At 36.8% G+C, this 26,829-nt stretch overlaps 1 protein-coding gene across 2 annotated transcripts; it reads right to left on the bottom strand.

Annotated features, from left to right (window-relative positions):
- Positions 1–64: 64 nt before the first annotated feature.
- pex7 (peroxisomal biogenesis factor 7) lies at positions 65–20,164 on the bottom strand. Of its 2 annotated transcripts, XM_034018954.3 has the most exons (10): positions 19,788–20,158; positions 19,315–19,372; positions 18,639–18,789; positions 17,937–18,014; positions 16,728–16,836; positions 12,349–12,455; positions 11,965–12,078; positions 11,114–11,169; positions 2,658–2,757; positions 65–782 (listed from the first exon to the last, which is right to left on the bottom strand). In XM_034018954.3, exons 1-10 carry the CDS (start codon positions 19,903–19,905, stop codon positions 714–716), a joined length of 960 nt encoding a protein of 319 aa, XP_033874845.2. In that variant the 5' UTR covers positions 19,906–20,158; the 3' UTR covers positions 65–713. The 2 variants fall into 2 exon arrangements, with proteins under 2 accessions (XP_033874845.2, XP_058881104.1); XM_059025121.1 differs by lacking the exons at positions 65–782; positions 2,658–2,757; positions 11,114–11,169; positions 11,965–12,078; positions 12,349–12,455 and adding an exon at positions 12,609–15,132 and having other exon boundaries at positions 19,788–20,164.
- Positions 20,165–26,829: the final 6,665 nt, after the last annotated feature.

Raw genomic sequence — 26,829 nt, 5'->3', positions numbered from 1 at the left:
GGGGAAAAAAACATGGTTACTGTATCTGTCATCCCTTTAAATCATTACATTCTATCACAATGGATTCAGAGAAACATTATTGCTTTATTGAATTATAGAAATTAACACACACATTTCGATACTAGTACTCCGAACAAAACTATGGTACAATGACGGTATGATGACATCACGAATCTAGAAAAAGAACGTTCTGTTCTGGGTGCAATCATTGTAACTGTAGCCATAGTAAATGTACTTGTTTATATCTGTTACCAGTGTCAAACATCACTATATCATAGACAGTGCTTTTTGACCCTCAAAGAAATTCAACATTTTTGCAGAATGGTTACACAATATAAACTTCATGAGTATTTATTTAAATTTACAATGAATTACTGTAAATCTGTAACTTTAACATGCATTGGCAAGAAGTAGCACTTTCCAAGGACAATTAAAATAAGTGTTCTTACACAGAGATCATTGCAATTTTATTTAAATAAGAAAACACGATACACATAGTTTAATCCCTGTTAAACAATTACAGTTGCAAACAGTATGCAATTAAACACAAATGAGATATCCAGCTGTGTTTAAAAAATGGTGGTTCATTTACAGAGTCCCACAGCAAAATGAGAAAGATGACTGGTCGTGTTGGATGATTGAAATCCCTTGAAGTCCTGAAACGTTTTATTTTCCTCAATCAAAGTGAATGATTTCCCCTCTAAGGTACATCTTTATGAAGGGCATGCAAGGCACAGAGGGGTATATATTTTTAATGTCTCATCCCAAGCACAATCTGCAACCTGCAAAAAAAAACACATAAAATCAGCAGTGCATTACCCTGGAGTACTAAAATATGAAACTGCCAGTAGTCATCATTGCCAGTGTTAAGTTTCAGTGATTTATTCAATAAGCAAACCCACATTTTATTTTACCACCTGTAATTGTATTTAGACTTCCTGTACTGTAAATAAACTACTGTTTGTACTAAGTCAATGTTTAAAAACATAGTTGTTTAATGGAAAAATAAGTTATAACATGTTAGAAACGTAGACCACCTACACTATGAATATAAGTGAGTGCATTGACAGAAGAACAATAGAAACAATGCCTTTACTGTACAATATCAGAATTTTTAGAACAAAAAGAAATGGCTATTGAGATTATACTGATGATGATACAGGGTAGCCACCAGCATGTACAATGGAAATGAAATGCCACATTGAACTGAACAATATTTGTATAATATAACATGGTTATTCAGAAGTGAATAACGGAACTACTCAAATCTGCAGGGAAATTACTCACAGACAATTGGAAGCAAAAAATAATATGTTGGCATGCAAACACATTGAACAATTGTATTAATGTCTTCACTGTGAAAACGTTTGTCACTGAATTTCTTAAGTTTCTTTTAGTATTGGGTGTTTAATAACGTTACGGTTTTATTTGACTTTCATAAAAATAAGGTGCAAGTTGGAAGTTGGTCTAAAGACATGATAATTCTGGCCTATGCTATATTGTTCAATGAACTCATTACTGTTTGCTAATTCCTTTTTCAAAATAAAAACTTAGCTATGGCTGCTGTCTACAATTCATCACCACATACTCTTTCCTCAGGCTTGAGGGACTTTTCATGGGCAGTCTTTCAAAAATTACTGAAACAATATATATTGCTAATTTACTGTTGTGTAAGTTAACCTGTCTCCAGTATGGAAAATGATTGCCTTTTTATTTTAAAACAAACCCTGTCATGTTCCTTTTATTTATATTGAATTTCTACAAAATCAATAACAGTAAGAGAAATACGTCCATCAGTGTTCTGTGGACTACAGTAAACTTTAGAGAGTGTATTGTGACTATTTCAAGAATGGAGCTTTTAGTTTAGTAGGTATTGTATCCATTAGGGCAGGTGATTTTCACAATAGCGAGTCTTTATTTTAGCACTTATTTGATGCCTAAGTATGTAAGATTAAGAAACAGTGAGACTTTTTTTCATGACACAAGGGAAACAAATAGCAAGTGAGGATGAGGCTCCTATTTATTATAGTTCCAAAATTAGGATCCTGTTGGATTATGTTTAGTATCCCAGAATTTGGAGAGCTATAGGCTGCAACTCAATGCAACATTCCTGTTTTGTAACGCCACCACCCCAAACCCACTATATTGTCACTGCAGCTATAGTCACTGAGAAGAGCCTAACCTGTCCAAATATTTTGCAGGACCTCTGGGGAATCCTCATTGGATCTTTTCAAATTGGCAGGTATCCCATTTTTGATGACTCAGCGAAATTCCATTTCATTGGACTGAATCCATACCATTGCTTTCACTAGTATATATATGGCCTCTTTAAAATGGACAGCATTGATCAGGCATTTAATCAGGGCAAAGAAAATGGGATCTGTCTACCTAGGATATTCTCAAATATTCATGTTAGATTTCTTGTACCAGATCCATGATTATGAAACAGAGTATTAGCAATGAAAAATGTAATGGTGTAAAAGAGTGCTGAGCAGTCTGATCCTTTATGCTTTATATTTTTTTGCTGACCCTAAGGCAATCTCATCATTTCTGAGACGGTGCTTGTTAGAGATCTGGCCAGCAATGTAGCCTTTGAATTTACGTTTGTAAAAATGCTTGCTACAATAAATGTTACAAAGCCAAACAGAGTCATATACCTGATTAGGGATATGCAGGCTGAAATCCAGCCCGCACACAAACTCTGTGTGATGCTCCACCGTCTCCAAAAGTGGCTCAGTCTTGGAAAAGTCCCAGAACCTGTGGACGCAAACCAACAAAAAGCAATTTTACTAATTGAATGGCCATTTTGTTTTGCTTTTTAAAAGGGCATAAACAAAAAGACCTGACACAGCCAGAGCCCCCTGGAACAAACTGATCCACTTTGCAAATGTAATTAAACCACTACCTAGAAAATACCCTGGTTATATAAATACATTAAGAATGCATTCATTCTACCATTTCCATATGCTGTGGCCAAAGGCTGTTTATGGTGGCACTGGTTCTATAAGAGTGTTATTATTTAAATTATATATATATATTTTTTTTATCAATATACAGTAAGTGATATAACTTATCATTAGAGATTAAACTATATAGCAATGATACAAAATACTGCAAAAGAGGCTGTAACAGCAACAGAATAATTCACCTTTAAATAAATAGATTATATTTTAATTTTTAATTTCTGTGGTTTAAAAAAACTTAAAGCTGCTGTTTTTAATACTACGTGAGGGTAATGATGTCATTAACCCGCCGAGGCTCTCCGTTTAGCTCCTGCATGCCTAATGCACAGTTTTTGGTTAACAGTTGATATCTATGCAGTAACAGCAGTTTAAAAAAAAAAAAAAAAAAATCTTAACCACAGTTCTGCCAGCTGACTGAATCTGACTAAGTGTATGAAGCAACCCTGACCTTTCCTCTGGGGATAATCACTGGTTCAAAGCACCAAATTAAAACTCTACCCAAATTTTAAAAAGCACTGCATTCAATCAACTAAAGCAATCACATGCCAAAAACAAAACGCATTCAATGGAGAAGCAGTGTATGTATGATCAGGATTAACTGGCTCTTCCAGCCACAATGAAATCAAGTTTTCAGAGTGGGGTGTTTGAAATAAGATGTGTTTACACCAAAAAAAGATTGGGTGTACCAATGTGTACAACAACAAATGCTAATTTACTGAAAGAAAAACAAAATGGTATAAAACAAGCAGCTTGGTGTACCAACATTATTACAAAACTGAAAGCTTTTTTGGTGTAAATGATGTAGGATTAAGGAGTACATTTAATCCTACATCATTTGAGAAACCGCTTTATCATTCAGGTGGAAAAAATAATGGTAAAAGTTAAAACACTGCTAAAATTAACATTATCGTCCTGTTTCTGTCTAGAATCTAACAACCAATGAAAGCTACAGATAAAATTAATAATGTGGCAAAGAGACTGCCAAGAAATCTGAGCAAGACTTTAATATTACCAAGCCATTAACAAGATTTACACTATTACAGTAAGAAATGGCTTTTTAAAGCAAAATTGCCATTTGTCTTCAAAAAATAAATTATGTTTATATATATATATATATATATATATATATATATATATATATATATATATATATATATATATATACACATTTTTTTTTTTAATAGGCCTTTTACTCTAAAACTCTAAGTTAAAACATGAATCCAAAGTGAGTCACAGTTCAACACTATGTTGTTGTATTTTTCAAGACCTCGTTTGGAACTGCTTTTTTCCACCCCTACAAGACTAAAAGGTTTTGTTAATAATTAAAACACCTAATCTCACGTTAAGCATCCAAGTTAAGTCAGACACCGGAGACCAGGTGCAGGAATTTATCCGCTCTAAACTACTACACGGAGGCAGACTGAGATGGAAAGCAACAGAGAGCAGTGTGTAATAAAGAGCTAGGTAAATAACACATCCAGCGGATCATAACATGACACATATTATTGATTACGTATTCATCTGATTAGATCTAAGGCTTTATTTGCACAGAGAGGACAAAATACAGTGCTCAGTGTACTAACCGTATGGAAAAAAAATCCCAGGTGAAGCAATATACACCTCAAATTAGGCAGTAAACAATAGGAGCCAACACATCTTGTTTACTTAGCACACGCTTTATTTAGAGTGCTAAATTAACAGGACATTGGCTGTACACCAGCACCATAGCAACACAGCCTTTCCCAATATTGCTCCTAAAACAGGAGGCTGGCAGCTAATCTTTTGTTAACATTATGATAAAGCCTTACGCCAGTTAAAATAACTGAGTTTCTAAAATAAACAGAGGCATCAGCATTAGAAACAGGGTTAAAAAAGTTTACACTAATACCCTACCCACACACTAAATAATGCACAATCATCACACGCTGTTATAAACTTCTTTACAATGGACAAACAATAATGACTCATTATGTGCAATACTGTATGAGAAGATCAAAAGTGTGAGCAACTTTCTTTCTTTCTTTTTTTTCCCTTGAGTAAACCTAGATGAATATTGTATCATGTGGTAACTTCACAAGGAACTTTTTGTTACTTGTTAGTAACTTAATATATACCTCATGGTATAGAGATACATTGTTAATACTTTGTTTCATAATCAAACTTTTAACACTCTTATTATTCTTGTATGTTTGACAGATACACTCCCCTTAGAGTTGTGTGTAGAAAAGACCTGTGAAAATGTTATTTCATTTCTTAATACAGTCTACAAGAGTCATCATCAAAGGGAACAGAATGAATTACAACCTGGAACTGGTAGACTCTGATGGCGATGGAATGGTTTAAGTCAACAAAAAGTTAAACAGGGAACAATCTTACTAACTGGAAAAATGCAAAGGGCTGCCAGGCTGGGTCCACTGGATCCAGAGAGTATGTATACATACTTAAGTCACACTTCATATGCTTCCATATATCTGGAGACCTGCTTAGCCAATTGTTTAGCTGAAGTTATTGAGAGTGTGTGTCAGTTCATCTGTATGTCACACTTCTGAAAAACCGCTTATCCAATTAACATGAAAGCTGGTATTAACATTACTCAGCATAAGTTATTGAGAGTATCAGACTGCGGGGATATACATGATCGCAGCAGAAGCTAATCAGTGATAAGGAGGTGTCCAGCCATGACTGAGCAATGCATTGATGACTCAGGGCAATTCTGAAGAACAGACTTCTACAGATTTATACAGCTTGGTGGGGGATGTCACTTGTTACTACACCAGAAAGTACACCAGTGGTGTATGATCAAAGGTCCACTGTAAAATACATGAGAAAGCCTCAAAAACGGTGCTAACCTAGGAAATGACTGCTATGAATAAGAGCTAGTAGGGGCCTGGGTACACCAGTCACAGGCTGGATATAAGTCAAAGTGCATGCTTTGCCAAACTTGGCATTGTGTCAATAATCATTCATAACAGACCTACAATTATTTGCAAAAGCACATTTGTGCAATTTGCCACAATAGGCAGACACCCATCTAGTTAGGATTCATTTTAGTGGTAAATCTTTAATTCTCAAACATGGACGCAAATATGAAAGTCTTGGTTACTAATTTGATCAGCTCTTCTGTAAGATGTAAACGAAAAGTCATTCCAGGACTCATTCATAACCTGTATTAGCAATTGCAATTATTATATTACTAAATTTGAATCAGCACATATATCTTTGGTTTCAAAAATTATTCTGAACGATATATTGCCATAGATGACCTGGCCTGAATTCTGAATACTAAATGAAAGGAAGCAATTAGGCTGGTCCAGAGCCATTTTGCATGAATATAAAAAAAATTTCTCCACCGAGAACAATGAATCAAGTCTTAATGAAAGAGCTTCTTAAGTAGATCATTTATTATAAGGATTCCAGAAAAAGGCAGGCAGTCGTGATCAATAAAATAATTTGGCACAAGTTCAGCAATGTTGTGATTTATACTTTTTCTTTGGAGGCAACAGATCATTGGTATCACTGGGGAAAGGAAGTAGGGGTATACATTATAAAGAAAAGGTTCCCTCTTTACAAGTAGAGAGATCTACATAGTCACATTGTCAAATTAACCTGATCAGACTCTGCACAATTTACTAATAGGTGGAGAATGTTCTATATAAATGTTTATTTAGTGCCCGACATTCTGAAATAGGTAGAATTTCTACACAGTGGTGACCATGAGAATTGAAACTTTGTATTTCAATATTATTCCCTTGCGTAGCATGCAATACATCCTGATTTTGATTAAATGTTTTAACACTGGAAATATCAAAGTTCTTGATCCACAGCCCAGACTCTCTAGTGGCAGCATATTCTCAAAATATTGTAAGAAGTGGGTATTTGTCAAATTTTGAAGGACTGAAATATAATACTAGGGCTATTATGAATATGATATGTTACTCAAAGTCACTGACAGACACATAAGTGTTCAAAGGCTCTCTAGTCTTGACATATTTATGTCTGAGTGTACAGAAGTGTTGCAGACACAGAGTAAAGAACACCTGAGATTTGATTTTATAACTGGTGTGGAATCATGTATGAACTGAAAGGGAAACAAGCTTGGTCTGATTAAAAAAACAAACAAACAAAAAATATGCTCCAATTAGGATGAGCACATCTTCTCTTGCTCATGTGTAGGCTATTATTGCTCTTTGTGTAGTATCTGGTTAAGACGAGTGTTACGGGGTAATTAGCGAAGCCTGGAGAAAACAGACCATCTTTTAGTAAAGGTGATCTCACAAAATACAGTACTGTGGTGAAAAAATGTTTTCAACTACCATCTACCAAAGGTTGTACTTGGATGCTGTTTTACACCACTTGTTCAGAACAAAAATGATTAACCATAAAAAAAAAAATAACTTGAGAAAGCGCACTCTGCTCGCATACTGTATTACTGATCATAAAATACGATAAATACTATAATCTATACCTGTGCTCCGTAAGAATTAAAACATACAATACATCAATCTGTTAATTGAGCTTTGTCTTAGTCTTAAAAACAGCTACATCAGTAAACCAAATCCTAAACCAAATCTAAGGGATGTAAAACTTGTTCTTACTACATGAAAATCTTCAATGGATTTTAAACTACAAATAACCGTCATTTAAAAAAAACACTTTTATGGCCAGCCTAACCTTTTGTTTTCATGAAATGTCACTGAGAAGGAATGGACCAATAATTCCCTGCAGTCAAGAAAAAGGTCTTACACGCAACATGAAGTGAACATCTTTCATTTCAATGTAACATTTTGATGACGAGAATCCCATTTCACATAGAGCAATGAAAGAAAAAAAAATATACTGTGTCCTCCAGATGTCACCAAGAATCAACCCATAATGACATGACTACTGTTTACCCTTTTGGCATTACGCAAGTTTAAAGAGTGGGAGATATTTTTGTTACATTCATTGTGATAACATTTAAAAATTAAGAGAAACCAGGATACAAAGAAAAATGTTTCTCTTCTGTTGTTTTTTGTTTTTTTTTGTATATATATGGTCGGGATCGTAATAATAGACTAGTACTGCAAAACTGTTAACATGACATTCCCAATCAAGAATCCTCCCCCAAAAATGATAACCTTCCTCCTTTACCTTAAATTATAAAACACACAGTATTGAACTGTACTGTACAGTTAATAGACAGAGGGCTGGTTAGCACTTTTTCAGGGCAGAATAATATTGCACACAAGAAAGATTACCAGGGTGTTGTACAGATAAAAGAGATTTTGCTATATATTGACTCAAAGTATTGAAATCCCCATGTTGATTTGTTGCATGCTTGATCCTGCCAAGACTGCTAGCTTACTAAATGTATTGTCATCCTAAAACAGATCATTGTTCACGCTTCAAATATATTAGTTTAATTAGCAAGCCATTTCAAGAGTGCTTTCCAAAAATGTTAGTTCTGCACCAGCATCACCAAAATGAGGTCAGCTTCTTGACAACAAAATATATGTTTTAAAGAATTATGAATGGTTTGTAAGAATGAAGGATATGTCAAATAAGCTGTATTCTTATTAATACTCAATTAAGTGAGTACAAGACATTTTGGGGTCTATTCATAATGGGTTAACGCCTGTCGAAATGAGAAAACAGGAGTACATGACCGGATTTTGTCCACAGCCGCCTATTTAATGACATTTGCTATTCATAAGAGATAACTGAGACGCGTCGCTAAGCCCCAACAATTTTCTTCTATGAAGGCATGTTTTAAACAATCTGAGATAAAGTTCAACAATTACCTCTTTAGCATAAAGTTTTCATCGGTCCCGAGCGTCAACCTGCTATTCATAAGAGTGAACAACAGCAAAATGCTGTTGACCCCCCCCCAATAAATAAAAAAATAATAAAAAAAAACAATAAAAAAAACACAAATTGTTACAGCTGTTTTTTTATTAAACTGTGTTCTTATAAAAGTTGATGACCCTGTAATTAAAGGGCTATGCACACCGGACGCGAACGATGCGAGCGAGCGAAAAAAAAATAATTAAAACTATTGCTTGAAAGGGAGCAATGCACACCGCCGCCGTAGCGAGCGAATTTAGAAATACATTTGTTTCATTTTGATTCGCACCATGAGCTATTCGCGTTGCAATGGACCAATCAGAAATAAGGTCTAAGGTACTGGCTGTCAGACCATTCCTGTCTTGCTCACGTAGAGATTACCAAAGAAATAAAAAAATGGACATCAATGAGAACGTAATTATTAAAATCGAAAAAATATAATGTTCTTTATGATGCCATATGGCAGGAAATAGCAGAACATTTGAAAATTGATGGTATGCGCCACACACTGGTTTCATATTTCTGTAAAATTACGCTTCTTTGTTGTAATAATATTGACCAATAATAATCACATTAACACACTAACTGAGAAGATCTTATAAATTGAAAATCAATAAAATATATTATAGTAAACTAATTTCTTCAGTATTTCCAAATAAATGTATAGATGTATTCTTTTTGAATAATATACATTAAACCAGATCACATATAAACAGTCACTGTTAAATTTCCTTTTTTTAGTGTGTTGTGTACCCATACTCTGTTTCTTTGTTTTAATTATTTTATTGTCTCCACAAAAAAAGCAAAAGGAGACAGTATTTACTTTTCATGACTAGCGACAGTTGTCATCTTTTTTATGTACTCGTGCTGTTTTCGTGTTGTTCGCTTCTCTCCCGGTGTGTATACTTTATTCTCATCGAATTCGCTCGCTCGCGTCGTTCAAGTCTGGTGTGCCTAATATATATATATATATTTTAAAGTAAAGCTGTACCTGTGTTAAGCTGAAATAATAATTGATTTACAAGTGTTTTTCATTTAATTGCGTCTGTCCTACAAAGCAAAGGAACATTAACAATTATTACAGATAAATCACGTATCATACAGGCACGCTGTTAATACGATGGGTGCTGCTGTCGATAGATTCCATTTGTTTATGTTCCCAACAGCTAACGACGGAACTGAACGAATATTTATAGAGCTGATGATGTCATCAAAAGGGGACGGATTTTGGTCGTGAACAAATATATACCTATTCATAATTGCTTAGTGACAGTCACCGGTCTGCACAGATCATTTTATGAATATCAACATGGACGACTTTCGTTAGTGTTAAATGAAATTCAATTACCTAGAACAATCGGCAAGTACTTTTATGAATAGACCCTTTTATCCCTATGCATATAGTAAAATACTGATCACTATTCATTTTCAAGCTCCCCTCTTGGATTTCTGAGGGATACGTTGTGAATAGACAGTAGTTTTTTTCATTGAATGGGAAAATAGCATATGAGCATTTGGGAACAAATAAACCCACGAGATTACCATTTGAGGCTGGGCACGAGGCACGATAGGGACTGACGCATTACAATATTTAATTTATAACAAAGGACAACATGTCAAACACAGATGTGGGGAAAACATTAATCACCATCCATTACTATGCTTATTTTACTATTGACATTGTACAGCATATTGTTTTCTTAAAGTAAAAGAACCCACGATTGTCAAAAGAAGAGCACACCTGAAATGTTTTAATACAATCAAGTTTACACAGACACCATTGCAAAGACAAATTCAATTTCCTTATAAATGACTTAAAAAAATATTCTGTTGAATAAAGTGTTTTCATTTAAAGGTGTTTTTTGAAAAATATTATGTGCAATCCATTAGTTCTTTAGACAACTGCTTTTATTTCTTTAGTGATGCCTGTACAATGTTGTTGTTTCAAATGAGAATATACCCGACCTACATGATACAATCCCATAATAATATATATTTTTTTTATAATCCCATTTTGTGTCGCAGTTTTAATATCAAAGTCATGTTTGCAGTCCTTTTTTTATTGTCAGTTTGCTTGTGTAAATAGCGTGTAGATTTGCAGAATGTCTGATTAAAGTAAAAGAGGCAGTGGGTGTGCTACAGTATAGCATCGTGGCCGATGCAAATTATCCATGTGCTTTTCAGAATGCAAACTATAAAAATCTGTTGGGAAATACTTGTATCAATGTTGATAAACTGTTTCATTAAAATCAAGAAACTAAAAAAAATACAACATCAGGGTGCAATTGTGGCTTGCTGTATAAGGGAGTATGACTAATTCATCCTACCTCACAGTGAAGTCATAGGAACAAGAGGCAATAACAGTCCTGTGAAAAGGGGAGAACTGCAAGAAAGAGAAACAAGTAATGTATAGACAAAAGGCTGTTGCTGTATTTACCTTATGTGTTTAACAAATATATATTAAAACCTTAACAAAGAAAACTGAATTCCATAATTACTTAGAGACTTTTTGATGAATTCCATTAAGAGCTTAAATATTTTCTTTATTTTTATTATTATTTGTTTATTTAGCAGACGCCTTTATCCAAGGCGACTTACAGAGACTACGGTGTGTGAACTATGCATCAGCTGCAGAGTAACTTACAACAACATCTCACCCGAAAGATGGAGCACAAGGAGATTAAGTGACTTGCTCAAGGTCACACAGCGAGTCAGTGAGTGAGCCAGGATTTGAACCAGGGACCTCCACAGACCACACAGCCTCTTTTTAACAAATATTTTAGTGCTTACCCCCATAACGATCTGTTTAAAAAAATACAGCGCACAAAGCAATAGCAATAATGACTTGATGAACTATGCTAAACTGTGATCAACTAAAAGCACTGATGATGAAGAGGTCGATATATTGAAGTTTCTCCGGTTTTTTTGCTTTCTTTGCATTACGTTAATGAGGTAGGACACATGCTCTGTTGAAAATGTTTCTTATTAAATGTCCATTACTATAATTACAAAATGGCACCAGCGTTGCACAGTTCTTCTGCTTCTCACAAAATCCTATCCTGAAAAAAATATCACTGCAATATGTATAACACATACAGTAAACATAAATTAATGCGTTTGTCTTTGAATATTTGTGAATATGGCCTGTGTGTTTGGTGATGAAAAGACATTTTCTTACCTTTACTCTTCTTATGGCATAAGAATGACCAGACAGATCTGAAATAGGTTGCCGAACATTTCTCAGGTCCCAGACTCTTAAGCTACAGTCCACTGCACCAGTAACAATGAAGTTCTGAAATTTGAAAGGCACATTTTACTTTATAACACCGTTTAAAAAATATATTATATAGTATGTCTGAACTTGTTTTTACCTCTTTTTACAAACTCACCATAATGTGTGCCTTGTTCATGTAAAACAATGTGAGATCTACGACGTGATGGTGATGCACATTAGATAAGATTTACTGGAATTATTTTGTTAGCTACGTGTACTTTGATGTGAAAAGCTATTTTAAATATTGAGTCTTTGTGGGAATAAAATGGTGTATACTATCTATATTACCTGATCATATTTACACCAATCACAGGTCAGTATCTCAGCCTGATGAGCTGGGATTGCTATTTTAGTTCCTCTTGTCTTCATGTCCCAAATTCTTAAAGTACTATCCCCTAGAAAGAAATTCTGTGTTTAGAGATAGACATGGCTCTTTTTCTAGTGATAAACCCAAACCTCCACAGGACCTTCAGCCTCTGAAGACTGAACGCATCATAAAGCATCTTATCGACTTTCAATTATATATTTTTTAGCTTCAGGCCATTGACTTTTTTTTTTTTATACAGAAAGGTTTTTACTGCACCGTGGTCAGAAAAAAATGATGTTACCTTAAAGCAAACTGCTGAAGAAATCATGAAATATTTCTTAAATAAACACAAACAAATAACAATCAGTATTTCAAATGTAAAATAATTAAAACTAGACATGCCATAAACTGAAACTGACACTGTGAGAATTTAAACAGTAATAAATATACTGTATTTCAACACACTCTGCATTTTGGTATCTCTAGGCAGGCAGCAATAGAAGATTTTATAAAGGGCCATTGCTGATGCCCAGCCAAAAAGCTTGGTTGTGGATAAACTGTACTCCGGAATGCTCATAACCAAACCAAGTGATGACTGCTCAAACTCTGCCTTGTTAGATATGACATGGCAAACTAAAGTAGATATTATAGCAGAGAAACAAACAAATAACAATTAATCTAGGCATGTACTGCCCATTATGAAACGTGCATAAATAATATGAAACGTACACAGTGCTAATTCTGCAGTAATTGCAAACAGTATGTGTGCCCTGTATCATTTCCCGTAGTCTTGAATGCACAAACCATGCTATTATTTGAAGAATGTGTGTTTTTTTTTTTGTTTTTTTTAATATATATTTCTTTATGAATAAAATTGGATTTATTAATTTTTTACAGACTGCTGTTGGCTTATTTACCAACAAATGCAAACAGTTTGAGATCATTTATGATTGTATTTAAATCAGCTTAGTACAGATGCACAAAAGGAAGAGGTTGCTTTCTAGCCCTGGTAAGTACTGAGTGTTGTTTGAGTCACACACTCTCAGCCCTCACCAACAGCAATTGAAGTGTGAAATGATTTAACAGAAACTTAAAAAAAAATCTTCAATTTTTTTTCTTTTAACAGTGTTAATGTATTCAAAGCATCAAAACATGTGATTAAAACAGCCTCACTGGGAACAAAGAGTGCCACAGAATACAAACTTTTGAGTCAACACCTGCTTGGCTTCACAGCAGCAGCACGTTGCACCATTGTTCAACTTGCCATACACCGACTCATTAAACCTTCCCTGCCAATAGGTTATTATTTATGTCATTTCTTTAATCACATTTTCCACATCACATGACTGCTCTTTCTTTGGGTTACATATATTTATCAGCCCTTAGGGGACCATGTCACATCCTCCACTGGTCTCTGTACTGTACATCTTATCTGGGATGACAAACTACCGTTGACATCAGGTAGCTAAGCAGTGTAACTTACTGTTGACTAAATGAGTTGCTTGAGGCTTTTTCAGTCCCTTTTTGATAACAGATAACAAAAGATAACACCAGCCGGGGTACTGCTTCAGAACAAACCTTTTATTTCTAATGAAACCATGAACATCAGACCTGTTGGGTGTACATAAAAAAAACTAACAATATTTATTAAACAGGAAGGTTACAAAATGGTAAATATGTATTGTACTTCTTGTTAGATGCAACTACTGTAGTTTCATTGTCTTAAACTGAAAACAAATAACACTATGTAACACAATTTTTGTTCCTGGGTAGTAAGTGTTATTTCCTAATTGCTTATGCCTCAAAAGTATAGAAAATGGCTATTATTCCCCACAGACTTTGCTTTTGTGACCAGGACAGTGATATTTTGAAATGTATCTATTTCCAATGAGAAAACAGGCGAATTTGTATCTTTTCGTTCACATAAAGTCAGAAAAAAACAACATATGAATCCAAATTAACATGTATTGATACTAAAGTAATACAAAAATGACTACAAAAGATTTAGAAGTGAGTAGTTTTTCGAGATTTACGATTATACTGTAAATCACTTTCACGAATCAGCCCCCAAATGTAGTCTCCCATCATGTTCTCGTTATACTGTCCTTGGTAGCGGCGTTCAAAGTCCAGTAAATCCTAGTGGAAGCGCTCGCCTTGCTCCTCCGAGTACGCTCCCATGTTCTCCTTGAATTTATCAAGATGAGCATCAAGGATATGGACTTTGAGGGACATCCTACAGCCCATTGTGCCGTAGTTCTTCACCAGAGTCTCAACCAGCTCCACATAGTTTTCAGCCTTGTGATTGCCCAGGAAGCCCCGAACCACTGCGACAAAGCTGTTCCAAGCCGCTTTCTCCTTACTAGTGAGCTTCTTGGGGAATTCATTGCACTCCAGGATCTTCTTTATCTGTGGTCCGACGAAGACACCGGCTTTGACCTTTACCTCAGACAGCTTAGGGAAGAAGTCTTGAAGGTACTTGAAGGCTGCCGACTCCTTATCTAGAGCTCTGACAAATTGTTTCATAAGGCCCAATTTGATGTGCAGTGGTGGCATCAGCACCTTCCGGGGGTCCACCAGTGGCTCCCACTTGACGTTGTTCCTCCCCACAGAGAACTCGGTCCGCTGTGGCCAGTCCCGCCTGTGGTAGTGCGCCTTGGTGTCCCTGCTGTCCCAAAGGCAAAGATAGCAGGGAAACTTGGTAAAACCGCCTTGGAGACCCATCAGGAATGCCACCATTTTGAAGTCTCCTATGACCTTGATGCCACCTCAGAAAAATGCAGATATGTATCCACTTAGGCAGCTGGAACTAAACTGAACTGGTGGGCTTAAGGCCCCTGTATTTATACTACTATTCATATTACTGGAAAGTTCTAGAAAGTTCTAGAAGTTACTCCAAGTTTACTCAGCACTGAATCTATCTGGAATGTTCTGGAAAATAGGTAAATTTCAAAATATCACTGTCCTGGTCACAAAAGCAAAGTTTGTGGGGAATAATAGTCATTTTCTATACTTTTGAGGCATAAGCAATTAGGAAATAACACTTACTACCAAGGAACCAAAAAAAAAAAAAAAAAAAAATTGTTACACGGTGTAATGGGCATAGAAAAATATTAGCACTGGGATGCACCATCTTTGCGTAAGTTCAAACTTAGCTTAGTGTAGGTCTTAAGTTTCCTGTTATACACTACTCATTTTACATAAGTTGCACAAGGTAAGATGGTCAGAACCTAGTTCTTGCATATAATTTACCGCAACTTGGACGCATTCTCACCACTTCAGACTCAACCGCTCTAAATCTGACCTCCTCTACTTTCCTTCTGCTTACTCTCCATTATCTGACCTCTCCATCTCATCTCCCTTGACTATAACTCTCTATCCATCTCCTTCTGCTAAAAACCTGTGTTATTCTTTACACCTCCCTCTCCTTCTCTCAACACCTTTTCCCTGATATGCACTTGCCAATTCTTTCTTAGGAACATCTACTGAATCGGTCTGTTTCTCACTACTTATTCCACCCAACTGCTGGTCCAAGCTCCTGTACTGTAACTATGTCCTTGCTGGTCTCCCTGCTTTGGCAATCCGTCTCTTTCAGCTGATTCAAAATTTTGTTGCTTGTCTTATATTATCCCAACCTCGCTACTCACATCCTACCCCTCTGCTTCGCACCCTTCACTGGCTACCTAACTCTGCTCACATTCAATTCAAGACCCTTGTTCTTGACTACCGCTCTCTTCACCACATTGCCCTACCTCAGTCTCCCTCTCCGCTCCTTCTCTTCCCTAGCCCATTGGAACCTGCTACCGGAGAACTTCAGGACTGCTCTGTCTCTCATCACCATCTACCACCTCCTAAAGACCCACTTGTTTAGACTGCACTTGTAGATCTCTTGCTCTACTGCTCCTATTATGCAGTGGACTTGCCGGACCTATGCACCACATTACTGGATCCTCAGCTAATGCACTATCCTTGCACTATTGCACTACTATGTAATGGTAGACAAATCTTGTTGTAATCTTAACGTGTTGCATCCTAGTTCATATTGTATTTTAGTAGTATTATTTGCACTTACTGCAAACTACACTGTGCTTAAATATTAAGGTTGCATTGTAACACCTGTATGTCACCTTGGATAAAGGTGTCAGCCCAATAAATAAATAAAATAAATAAATAAATACAATTATAGGTTTAGGTTAAGGGTTAAAAGTAACGGGCAGCTCCTCCAGGGCAGAGAAGCTTGAACTGTGGCAATATGTCCAGTAGCTTTAGCCAGTACCAGAGATGATTACTTTCTAGTAGTTTATTTTTATATATACAGTAATACAGATTGTTACATAATAAGTTTCTGCATAAAGACACTTACCAGACGCTGAAGCAAAACAACCTGGTATATGAGGAGACCAAATTGTGCTATAAATGACACCTTCGTGACCCTGGAAAGTACTTATTGACTTGCTGGCTGCGGGGTCCCACTGAAAAAAACGAGACAAAGGTTGTAATATCTGACGATACAATGTTCTGTTTCATAAGAATTTAAATTACAGTATAGGGAAATGACAGTAAAAATAGTATAAAAAGAACAAACACAAAGGATAAACATACTTCAAATACGTCAATTCAGTTAGACTAACTATTTATTTATTTATTTTTTTAATTTAGTAGTCACCAATTGTCTTTTTTTTTTTTTATAATTTTCTCCCCAATTTGGAATAGCCAATTATTTTCAGGCTCACCGCTACCACCCCCGCGCTGACTTGGGAGCGGCGAAGACGAACACATGCTGTCCTCCGAAGCATGTGCTGTCAGCTGACCGCTTCTTTTACACACTGTAGGCCCACCATACAGCCACCTCAGCGCTACAGTGTCAGAGGACAACGTAGTCCTGGGCAGCTAACAAGCAAGCCAGCAGGCGCTTGGCCAGACCACAGGGGTCGCTGGTGCGTGGTGAGCCGAGAACACCCTGGCTGACCTAAGCCCCCTCCTCGGGCGGTGCTCGGCCAATTGTGCGCCGCCCCCTGGGAACTCCCGTCCAGTCGGCAGTGGAATATCCATGACTCGAACCGGCGACGTCCAGGCTATAGGGCGTGTCCTGAACTCAACGTTGAGCGCCTTTACCGGATGCGCCAGACTATGTTTTTAATATCCTGACACAGAACGCTACTCTGCTGACTTTTTGTTGGCGCATGTGTCTAGTTTCTACTGAATATCTTCTTATTGCAGATTTTAAGTTCTGGATGAACTGCTGCACCATAACATATATGCAAGATCCCTCACATGATATAAAATACATTCACAAAGTCCACCAACTCATGTGGCTGAGGGAATAAATCATGACCTTTTATGATGTTTACAATCTTTGAGGTGTTAGGAATTCCGATGGCTCCTTTTGAGTACTTCCTGATTCCAAACAAACCACATGATGTAGTGACTTGTATGAAGGAGCTAGTTGAAAGCTACTCTACTCACAATGAGCCAGCAACTATGATTCTACAGGCACAGCTATGAAGTAAATATTGATCAGAACCTCTGAAAATGATTTACGGGTAAAGGAAAGGATCTGAACCCAACTTACAACTTTAGCAGTGCTGTCCCAGGAACCAGACACTATCAGCTGCTCTGCACGGGTCTGGCTCCAGTCAACACTGTACACCTACAAGACAGAACACATAAAAAATGTTTTGTGTACATGGAAAATACACATACATAAAACATTCCCAATCACCTTTTAAAGTTAACTGTATTTGGAATCATGATCAACAGCTTAAGAAATGGTACAGCAAAAATATTATTGATTGTAAAAACCAGACAATAGCAATTGTGTTAGTAACTACATAGGGCACCTAGTTGGGTTTGAGAGAAATGTCTTTTTTTAAAAAAAGGGAATAAACCTTTATTAAAAGACTACTTAAATTAACAGACTACAAAGCATATTTTTAGTGTTTCCTCCATTCTTATATTAACTCCTATTTTTGGAAGAGAAAAAATCATGTTAACGCTATAAAATGAAAATCAAAACACACAGAGTGCTGGAAAGAACTTGAAATATATAACTTAGTTGTTTGGTTGTGGTTCTGTAAAATTAACAGGTGTTTTACCTCTTTCAAAAAATTGGAGTTAGTTAAAGACTGGAGGAAACTATTTGAAAATATGGCCTTACCAGTCCAGAGACATGAATCCCTGACCACCTGTCTACCACTTTTCTGGACAGACCCTTTGAGTCAAGTTAGAAACATGCTATTTCACAACATATGCCATGCACTTCTTCAGTTATTACCTCCTGTGTGTGCTCTTTGAAGACCTGTAATGGACCCATAGGGTTGTTTGTGTCCCAGATCTGAAGAGATCCATCCCCACTGGCAGTGACCAGCACGTGTTCATTGTTCTCGCTCCAGGTAACATCAAACAATCCATCATTCCAGTCAAAACTGAAAAAAAAAAAAACTGAAACAGACAGTAGCTATAAACACTTATTAAATAAAAGGAATTGCACCATAGCTTTTGATGTTTTTGTGTACAATTTTTATCTATCTATTCCAAATTAATATCCATCAATACAGTTACAATTACAGTTTACACTTAAAACAAATTAAAAAATCAAGCTATGATATATTTTTATTTAACACTTAATATCAATTGAAACACTGGAAATAAAGTGTAAACACTAATCCATAACTCGTTTTAAGGGGCAGCAGTGTGGAGTAGTGGTTAGGGCTCTGGACTCTTGACCAGAGGGTCATGGGTTCAATCCCTGGTCGGGGACCCTGCTGTTGTACCCTTGGGCAAGGTACTTTACCTAGATTGCTCCAGTAAAAACCCAACTGTATAAATGGGTAATTGTACGTAAAAAAATAATGTGATATCTTGTAACAATTGTAAGTCGCCCTGGATAAGGGCGTCTGCTAAGAAATAAATAATATAATAATATAATATAATTTAAGGCTCAGTTGTACCTCCTTACAAGACTGATGCCACTTTCAGTCTGCTCCAGCACCAGCAGTGTCCCACAGCCTACATCAAAATACAAGAGTACAATAATTAATCTTGTGCTGGAATGTTAACTGGGAGTTTTTTTATTTTTTAGATATGAATACCTAAACCCAGGTCGAGTACACTATACGTCTTCACATGCAATGTTTTCTCCCTGTGAGCACCAGTAGTTCGAGTTAAGCACTTCATTGTTTTCATAATTATTTAATTACACATTCCTAGCATAGGAATAAGAGACAAGAGGTGGTTGTGCCAACGAACACATACATATTCGTTACCTCAATGGGCAATACCACCATTTAAAGAATCATGCATGATCTGCACACTGCGAACTTTGTAGTCTGAACAACAGCCCCACACGATTACCTCTCTCTAACATTTTAAAAATGTGATACCCATAGTTGACTTGTAGGTTAAAAAAATAAAATAAAAATACCTGCTATTCCATAATACTGAGATGTAGCACAAGCCAATCTGGATGTTAAATATGGAGACATTTCTACAGCGTAACCATGTCGCCCCGGGACCCTGAATGTTTTTGCAATTTCAGCCATGATAGCTTGTTACACTTTTACGAAGGCTTTTGCATACGTAACGTTATCGTAGTTCATCAAAAAAAATCATTGGTAAACCCACAGGAAGTTCAATGCAAATTCAAACCACACAGCACAACGCCTGGTTTAAAAATATTTTTTTACGTTTTAATATTATATCCATTTCTATTAGTTTACAACGTGTCTCCTATGTGAAGCTAGCAACAATAAGCAACAACAGCAACTTCCGGTAAAACTTACTTCCGCATCTCACTCCGGAAGCGACGTTTTTTTGCCCCAGATAAAAGTCTCTCGTTGCTCTGATATAACGGTTGTCTCTAACTCCTGTCATCAATCTACGTGGAAGATCTACAATAAATATACGTAGGTAATTACATATTTTAAAACGACCTTTTATATATTATATATATATATAATGTTATTTTCATTGTTATATTGTAATCTACATTAAATATCTACTTTAAATTGTATTAATTGTATGCGATTATATGTATATGCAATAAAAAAACGCAGTACAATAAATATGATTTAATTAAATACATAAATTAAACTTTGTGTACATCAAATTTATTTTATTATGTATTTTCTTTTTATCCACCCATTTTTGCATTGTATAATTAATGCTACTAATAAAGAACTAACTTTTTCTGTACTTTATTAGCTATGGATATTCATCAGCTGTATGGTTGTGGTAAACGGCACAAGACCAACATGTGGCCACGATCAGCAGCCACTACCACAAGACAGCTTTCCCTGAGAATGTACACAGAATGTACATCTATGAAAGTGGGGTGAAATGTAATGTAGACACACTGGGGGTACAGAAAATAAAGATGACACCACACTTTGAAATTGAATTACCTGTGCTTTAATTTGTAAAGTGAATTTTAAGATAACTAGACTACTGTTAACAGCACTGGGGGGAGAAAAAACCTCATTTCTAATTTGAGGAAATCTCCGGAAGTCCTCGGCTCTCAACAGCCCCCTTCTTCAGGGCATTCTAAAAATATATATAAAAAAAATATTTGCACAGGATCAAGTATAACACTGAAGAAGATCAGATCCACGATGTCCTAAAAAACAAAACACTATGAGAACTAGAAAAAACTAAGCACTTGAAATATTAATTTTGAGATATGGAACACAGAGGAACATAACTTTTGATTAATTTTAAATTTATTTATACAGGAATAATTCCTTGGAGGGCTAACTCATATATTAAAAGTTCCCTCATTCTATTGCAACACAGTGCAGTGTGATTACCACCAAATAGCAATGTTTTTGCAAACAAACATACATATACTCCACAACTACTACTGTCAGACTGTTTTTGAAAACGGGAACGCCTATGATAAAATTCTAAAGAAAATGTTATGTTAGGAACAACACCATGTAGTGCCAAGTATTGCATGGTGATGTATCTTTGGAATGAGGGAAGTATATTTTGAATTTCCTTTTCATACTTTAATGAGTCCATTATATATATTTTCAATGCACATTAAATATAAATCTTTACTTTTAATACAACCAAAAGAAATATCCGAAGACGAGATTAAAAAATATATATTATCCCATATATCTGAACAAGAACATGGTGCCTGCCAAAAATGTGGGAATGTAAATGTTGATCTTAAAACATTCCATGTATTGCATCAGTGTGTTAACTATTCCTTCCACATTTGTCAGTCAAAATTTGAATAGTGTCTATTGTGATGACATTGAAGTACTGCCAACCCCCCCCCCCCCCCCCCCCCCCAAAATGATAGGAATTGGTGGTGCTTCAAAACTGTTCTTGTTCCTGTTAATATAAAGTCATCCCACTGGATACTTATTGCAATCGATATGAAGCATGATGCAAACAAGTGAAAACGGCTGTTTTAACTAGACACCTGACATAAAAAGTAGTGTTGCTATTACAGTGAAGTAAATCTTAAGTAAGTAACTTTATTTTCTGTACCCCCAGTGTGTCTACATTACATTTCACCCCACTTTCATAGATGCACAATCTTTAGTTTTGTCAGGAGTGGGTCTTGAGTGTGCCCAGCACCCGAAAATGCAGGGAAAACGGCTGTTTTAACTAGACACCTGACATAAAAAGTAGTGTTGCTATTACAGTGAAGTAAATCTTAAGTAAGTAACTTTATTTTCTGTACCCCCAGTGTGTCTACATTACATTTCACCCCACTTTCATAGATGCACAATCTTTAGTTTTGTCAGGAGTGGGTCTTGAGTGTGCCCAGCACCCGTAAATGCAGGGAAAATGGCTGTTTTAACTAGACACCTGACATAAAAAGTAATGTTGCTATTACAGTGACGTAAATCTTAAGTAAGTAACTTTATTTTCTGTACCCCCAGTGTGTCTACATTACATCGCACCCCACTTTCTATATGTATATACACTATATTTTTGTGCTGGATACGGTACTTTTATTTTGATACCTTGCCTGCGCTGAGCCGTTTTGAAAACCGGAAGTAATCATCTTATTGTTGCTTATTGTTGCTAGCTTCACGGAACTACGCTGCACCAGCGGAAGATCAACAACAGGCGCTAGGATTGGTCTGCCTCATCTTATTGGCTAGAATGTTGCCGCGTGTTTTGTAGATCTCATTCTGCACAATCTCATGGTAACAGCCATAAAATATGATTAAATAGACTTCTACAGAAATCCTGAAGTTTGAGGATAGAAATTGCCAAAGTACAAATTTTCCTTCAACGAACAGTTACATTAATACTGTACGAAGAGTGTTTTTGTAACAATAAATATGCATGTGTTTTCCGTGTGTAATTGCGGTCCGATGCACCTGGAGACTGATACGGCAGAGCTTTTTAATTGTTTTTGACCTTAATAAAGAAATAAATAAAATGCTGTTCCGTCTTCTAGTTATAGTACCAATTTCAGTGATTGATTTTGAGATTTCATATGACAAGGGATCCTCACTCCTATACAAAAAAATAAAATTATAATTGCAGTGTTCTTTTTTGGTACTAGTGCGGTACGCAGAGCACTGTGCTTGCTCATATGGTAAACAACTGTTACGTTATGCTGTTTTTGGTCTTTTACATAGTTTTTAATTTAATGTATCATATTTTTACGGTCTTTTACATCGTCAGGAATAATTTATCATATTTTCCACCATTAAGCACGCAACTAACGTGAATATTTATCATATGCAATACATTGGGTGTGCTAATTTTGTCTTGTTCGTCGTGAATTCTTGTTTTATTATTATTATTACTATAAAAAAGATAAATTGGTTGCCTGTTTTAAGATAACTTGGTTGTCTGTTTTCAGTTTAAGTTTGTGACAAAAATAATGTATAATTAACTTTGGCATTTGCTTTAAGTTTTCATACAACCTGATTGCACCTATACCAAAATCTGTCCACGTACCACTTTCTGACACTACACCGGTACTACAAAACGCATTCTGTGCTGTCTGAATCTACTTTCTCTTGCCCAATGCAAAAATGAATGTCTTTTTAAAAATATTTTTAATTACCAATATATTCCACAAGATGTCGCAATTGTTTCAGAACATTTGTATTTTTTCTGTTTTGTCAAGTAATCTGCAGTCTAAATTGAGGTGTATAAAGGCCATTTCCCAGGCCAAGCAGGGAGAATGGATGAGGTGGGAGAGTATGGAACAACGCAAGATTGGCTGGCAAGACCTATGGTCAATGGAACAGAGCAGGATCAGTTTCCTCATCAGGTCAACATATGATGTTCTCCCATCACCACAGAACCTAAACCTCTGGGTAGGAGAGGATCCCTCATGTCCTTTGTGTTCATCACCTGCAACATTAAGGCACATTTTGACAGGATGTAAGGTGGCTCTTAGCCAAGGATGGTTTACTTGGCGCCATGACCAGGTGCTGCGATGTTTGGCCTTAGCATTGGAAGACAAGCGTAACATGACCAATAAGTTGCCACCTGTTCCATCAAAACATTACACACAAAAGACAACATTCCTCCGCCCAGGAGAGCAACCACCAAGAAAAGGTGTTAAAACCAATCCTCGCCCAGGACAACTGGAAGCTGCTAGAGACTGGAAAATGCTGGCAGATGTTGGTCAACAGCTTATTTTTCCACCTGAGATTGCCACCACTAACCTTTGACCAGATATTGTCTTGTGGTCTGGATCAGCACGCCTTGTTCACCTGGTAGAGTTAACAGTGCCATGGGAGGATGCTGTAGATGAGGCGTATGAGAGGAAGAAACTGCGGTATGCTCAACTAGCCACTGAAGCGGAACAGCGAGGATGGAGAGTCCAGGTTTACCCAGTGGAAGTGGGTTGTCGAGGATTTGTGGCACACTCTACAACCCGGTTTCTCAGAGACGTCCGATTCAGTGGCCAAGAGTTGCGTCGTGCAGTGAAGAACTTATCTGAAGCAGCAGAGAGGAGCAGCAACTGGCTGTGGTTGAGACGGAAAGGTTCTGGCTGGCGATCTCAAGCACAATAGAAAGAAAGAAACGCTGATGTACAGGTAAGTAAGCTGGGCTGAGTTGAGTGGGGGACGGAGGGGGGTGATGCTGGGACGCCAGAATCACCGTCGAGCCCTCTTGAGGTGTCGTGGGCTAGTCGACGAAACACTGAGGATGGAAGGTGCCCACTTGAAGACCCCAGAGATGTACCCTACTTAGCTCAATCCAGATGGTTGTCATGCTGATGCGCTGGGGAGGCCGCACTGTGGTTGATCCCTGGAGCCAGCATCGCAGTCGTTGTGTGTGCTGATGCGCCAGGGAGGCAAAATAAGCTGATCCCTGGAGCCAGCATTACACTTCAGCCATTAACACCAGACAGAAGGATATCTACATCATCATATGGAAGGAAACGTAAATGGATGGAGACACATATGGATCACATTAGTTTACTGTAAAGCTACGTCTTAGTTGGTGCTTATCTTGGCGAGAGCCGAGTTCAAATCAGCATGAAGTTTTAACATCTACTCTCGTGTAATGGAAATCATGACTATGCATAGTGCAGGACTATTGGAAAGAATCAAACCCCAGCTTTAGGGTTTGCAGACCAAGTATACTAAATGTTCTCTGTCAAAAGAGTTGGTCTTTATTTGTGGAGCAGAAAGACAGACCTTTATATTATTTTATTAATAACTAAAGGGGCTGTTCAGTGTTCATTAAGATGTTAGAGATGTACAAAGAAATCTGAATGTTGTGACTTCCACTTTGAGGTGTCATTATTTGCCTTTGATTATAGTGTTAATTTATACCTGTGCTTCAATATTTGAAGATAAGTTAGTGTTCAACGGAAAGTCAAACTGAAATTGTCTCCAAGCACCCTAACTGGATTTGACTATTGTAAATTGAGATTGCAGTTTAGCTGAACTATATTGTGTATGAGGTAACATGTAGATGCAGTGGAACATCACTAAAACATCAATTACAGCATTTACATTTAAATTACATTGTCATTGCAGCTATTGGTTACATTGCAGCTATTGGTCCTAATTAAATGCAATTTCATTCAAGTTGTTTGTCATGATTTATTCTCACTTCCTACTGCCCTTCACTGACACATTAAACTTCAGTATGTACTCACACTGAGGTAATTATGAGGTAACCGGTGGTAACTTTACCACAAAGAGAGAGACTGTGTCAAAGCAGGTCCCCACTAATAGGATGATGCATGCCTTCTATCCTGTGATAAATAAAGACATTTTGGTGTGAAATACTAAATAGAGGTATTAATGTGGTTCTGTTTTTGGGCTCAGATGTTTACAATTGAACAGGGACATGGGAATAAATCTTAAAAAATAGCCCTTTTTAAACTTTAGACAATTGCCACTGGAATATTCACAAGGAAGGACACTGCTTAAAATGTCATCAAGTACCACTTTTGGTCTCCTTTTAAAACACACACAGAGTGAGTGCCTACATCAGGTTTGAAAAACTATTTGGCAACACAGATTTTTGCTCCTTTTGAAATTCATGTCGAGGTTGTCTAGCCTGAACATGTATATTGTTGTACATGTAACATTATATAGTACATTGAATTTGTTTGACTGAAAATAAGTTTAGGAAGTACGATATCAAATCTCACTGTAAAGCTTTTGGGAAAAGAAAAAAAAAGGATTTCACCTCCCAAAAACACTGAAGTTCATGCATGAAATGTTAGTTGCAGGAAGGAGCAGTTAAATTATTTGCTAATATTCTGGGTAGTTTCCTGGTTGTTTTATACTTGCCATTGCCTTTGCGCTTCTAAACAAGACCCTTCATTGACACGAGACTTCAGTTTCGAGGGCTTAGAACCAGAGGGTTGTAAGTGACTGTCACAAAGACGGCCGGAGTGGGTGGCGTCAGACCAGAAGCAGGGAGTAAACAGACAGAGACTTGGAGTTTGGTGGAGCTGAGCGAATGGTTTCGCTCAGCATTTAATAAAACAGCACAGAAAATAAAAGGTTTGAAACACAAAAACACGGGACACGGCACTACACGCCAAAATAAAAAGACAAACAAAACGGACAGACACTGACAAACAAGGACGAACAAACACGGTGAGTGAAAACACTTATCTTTACGCTTTTGCTTGCTTTTGCTTTCTTTTACTTTCTCCTTCTCTCTCTCCCGTTCTCCACTCACCGAACACCAACCACGAGTGACTAAACGTGCATCTATTTATACTGTTGTGCTGGGATTCAATTACTAATTAATTACTCACTTGAATCCCAGCACGTGAATTCATTACGTGAAACCCCGTGTTCACATATTATATTTTAAATGCACGTGCGTGATGTGCAATCCCGTGCCTAAATACAAATATACACTTTTTAAATACACGTGAAACACAGACCCGTTTATATCCCGTGTACCAATGACTATACACCAACATTTACACACGCAACATACAACACATAATTGCACACAGAGGCGGGGCACATTGCCACAGTGACATTTTCATAATTTTA

The sequence above is a fragment of the Acipenser ruthenus genome, chromosome 6 (assembly GCF_902713425.1).
Source record: "Acipenser ruthenus chromosome 6, fAciRut3.2 maternal haplotype, whole genome shotgun sequence".
In the NCBI taxonomy this organism is placed as follows: Eukaryota; Metazoa; Chordata; class Actinopteri; order Acipenseriformes; family Acipenseridae; genus Acipenser; species Acipenser ruthenus.
The sequence above is the reverse complement of the archived record's forward strand: the minus strand, read 5'-3'. Positions and strand labels throughout refer to the sequence as shown.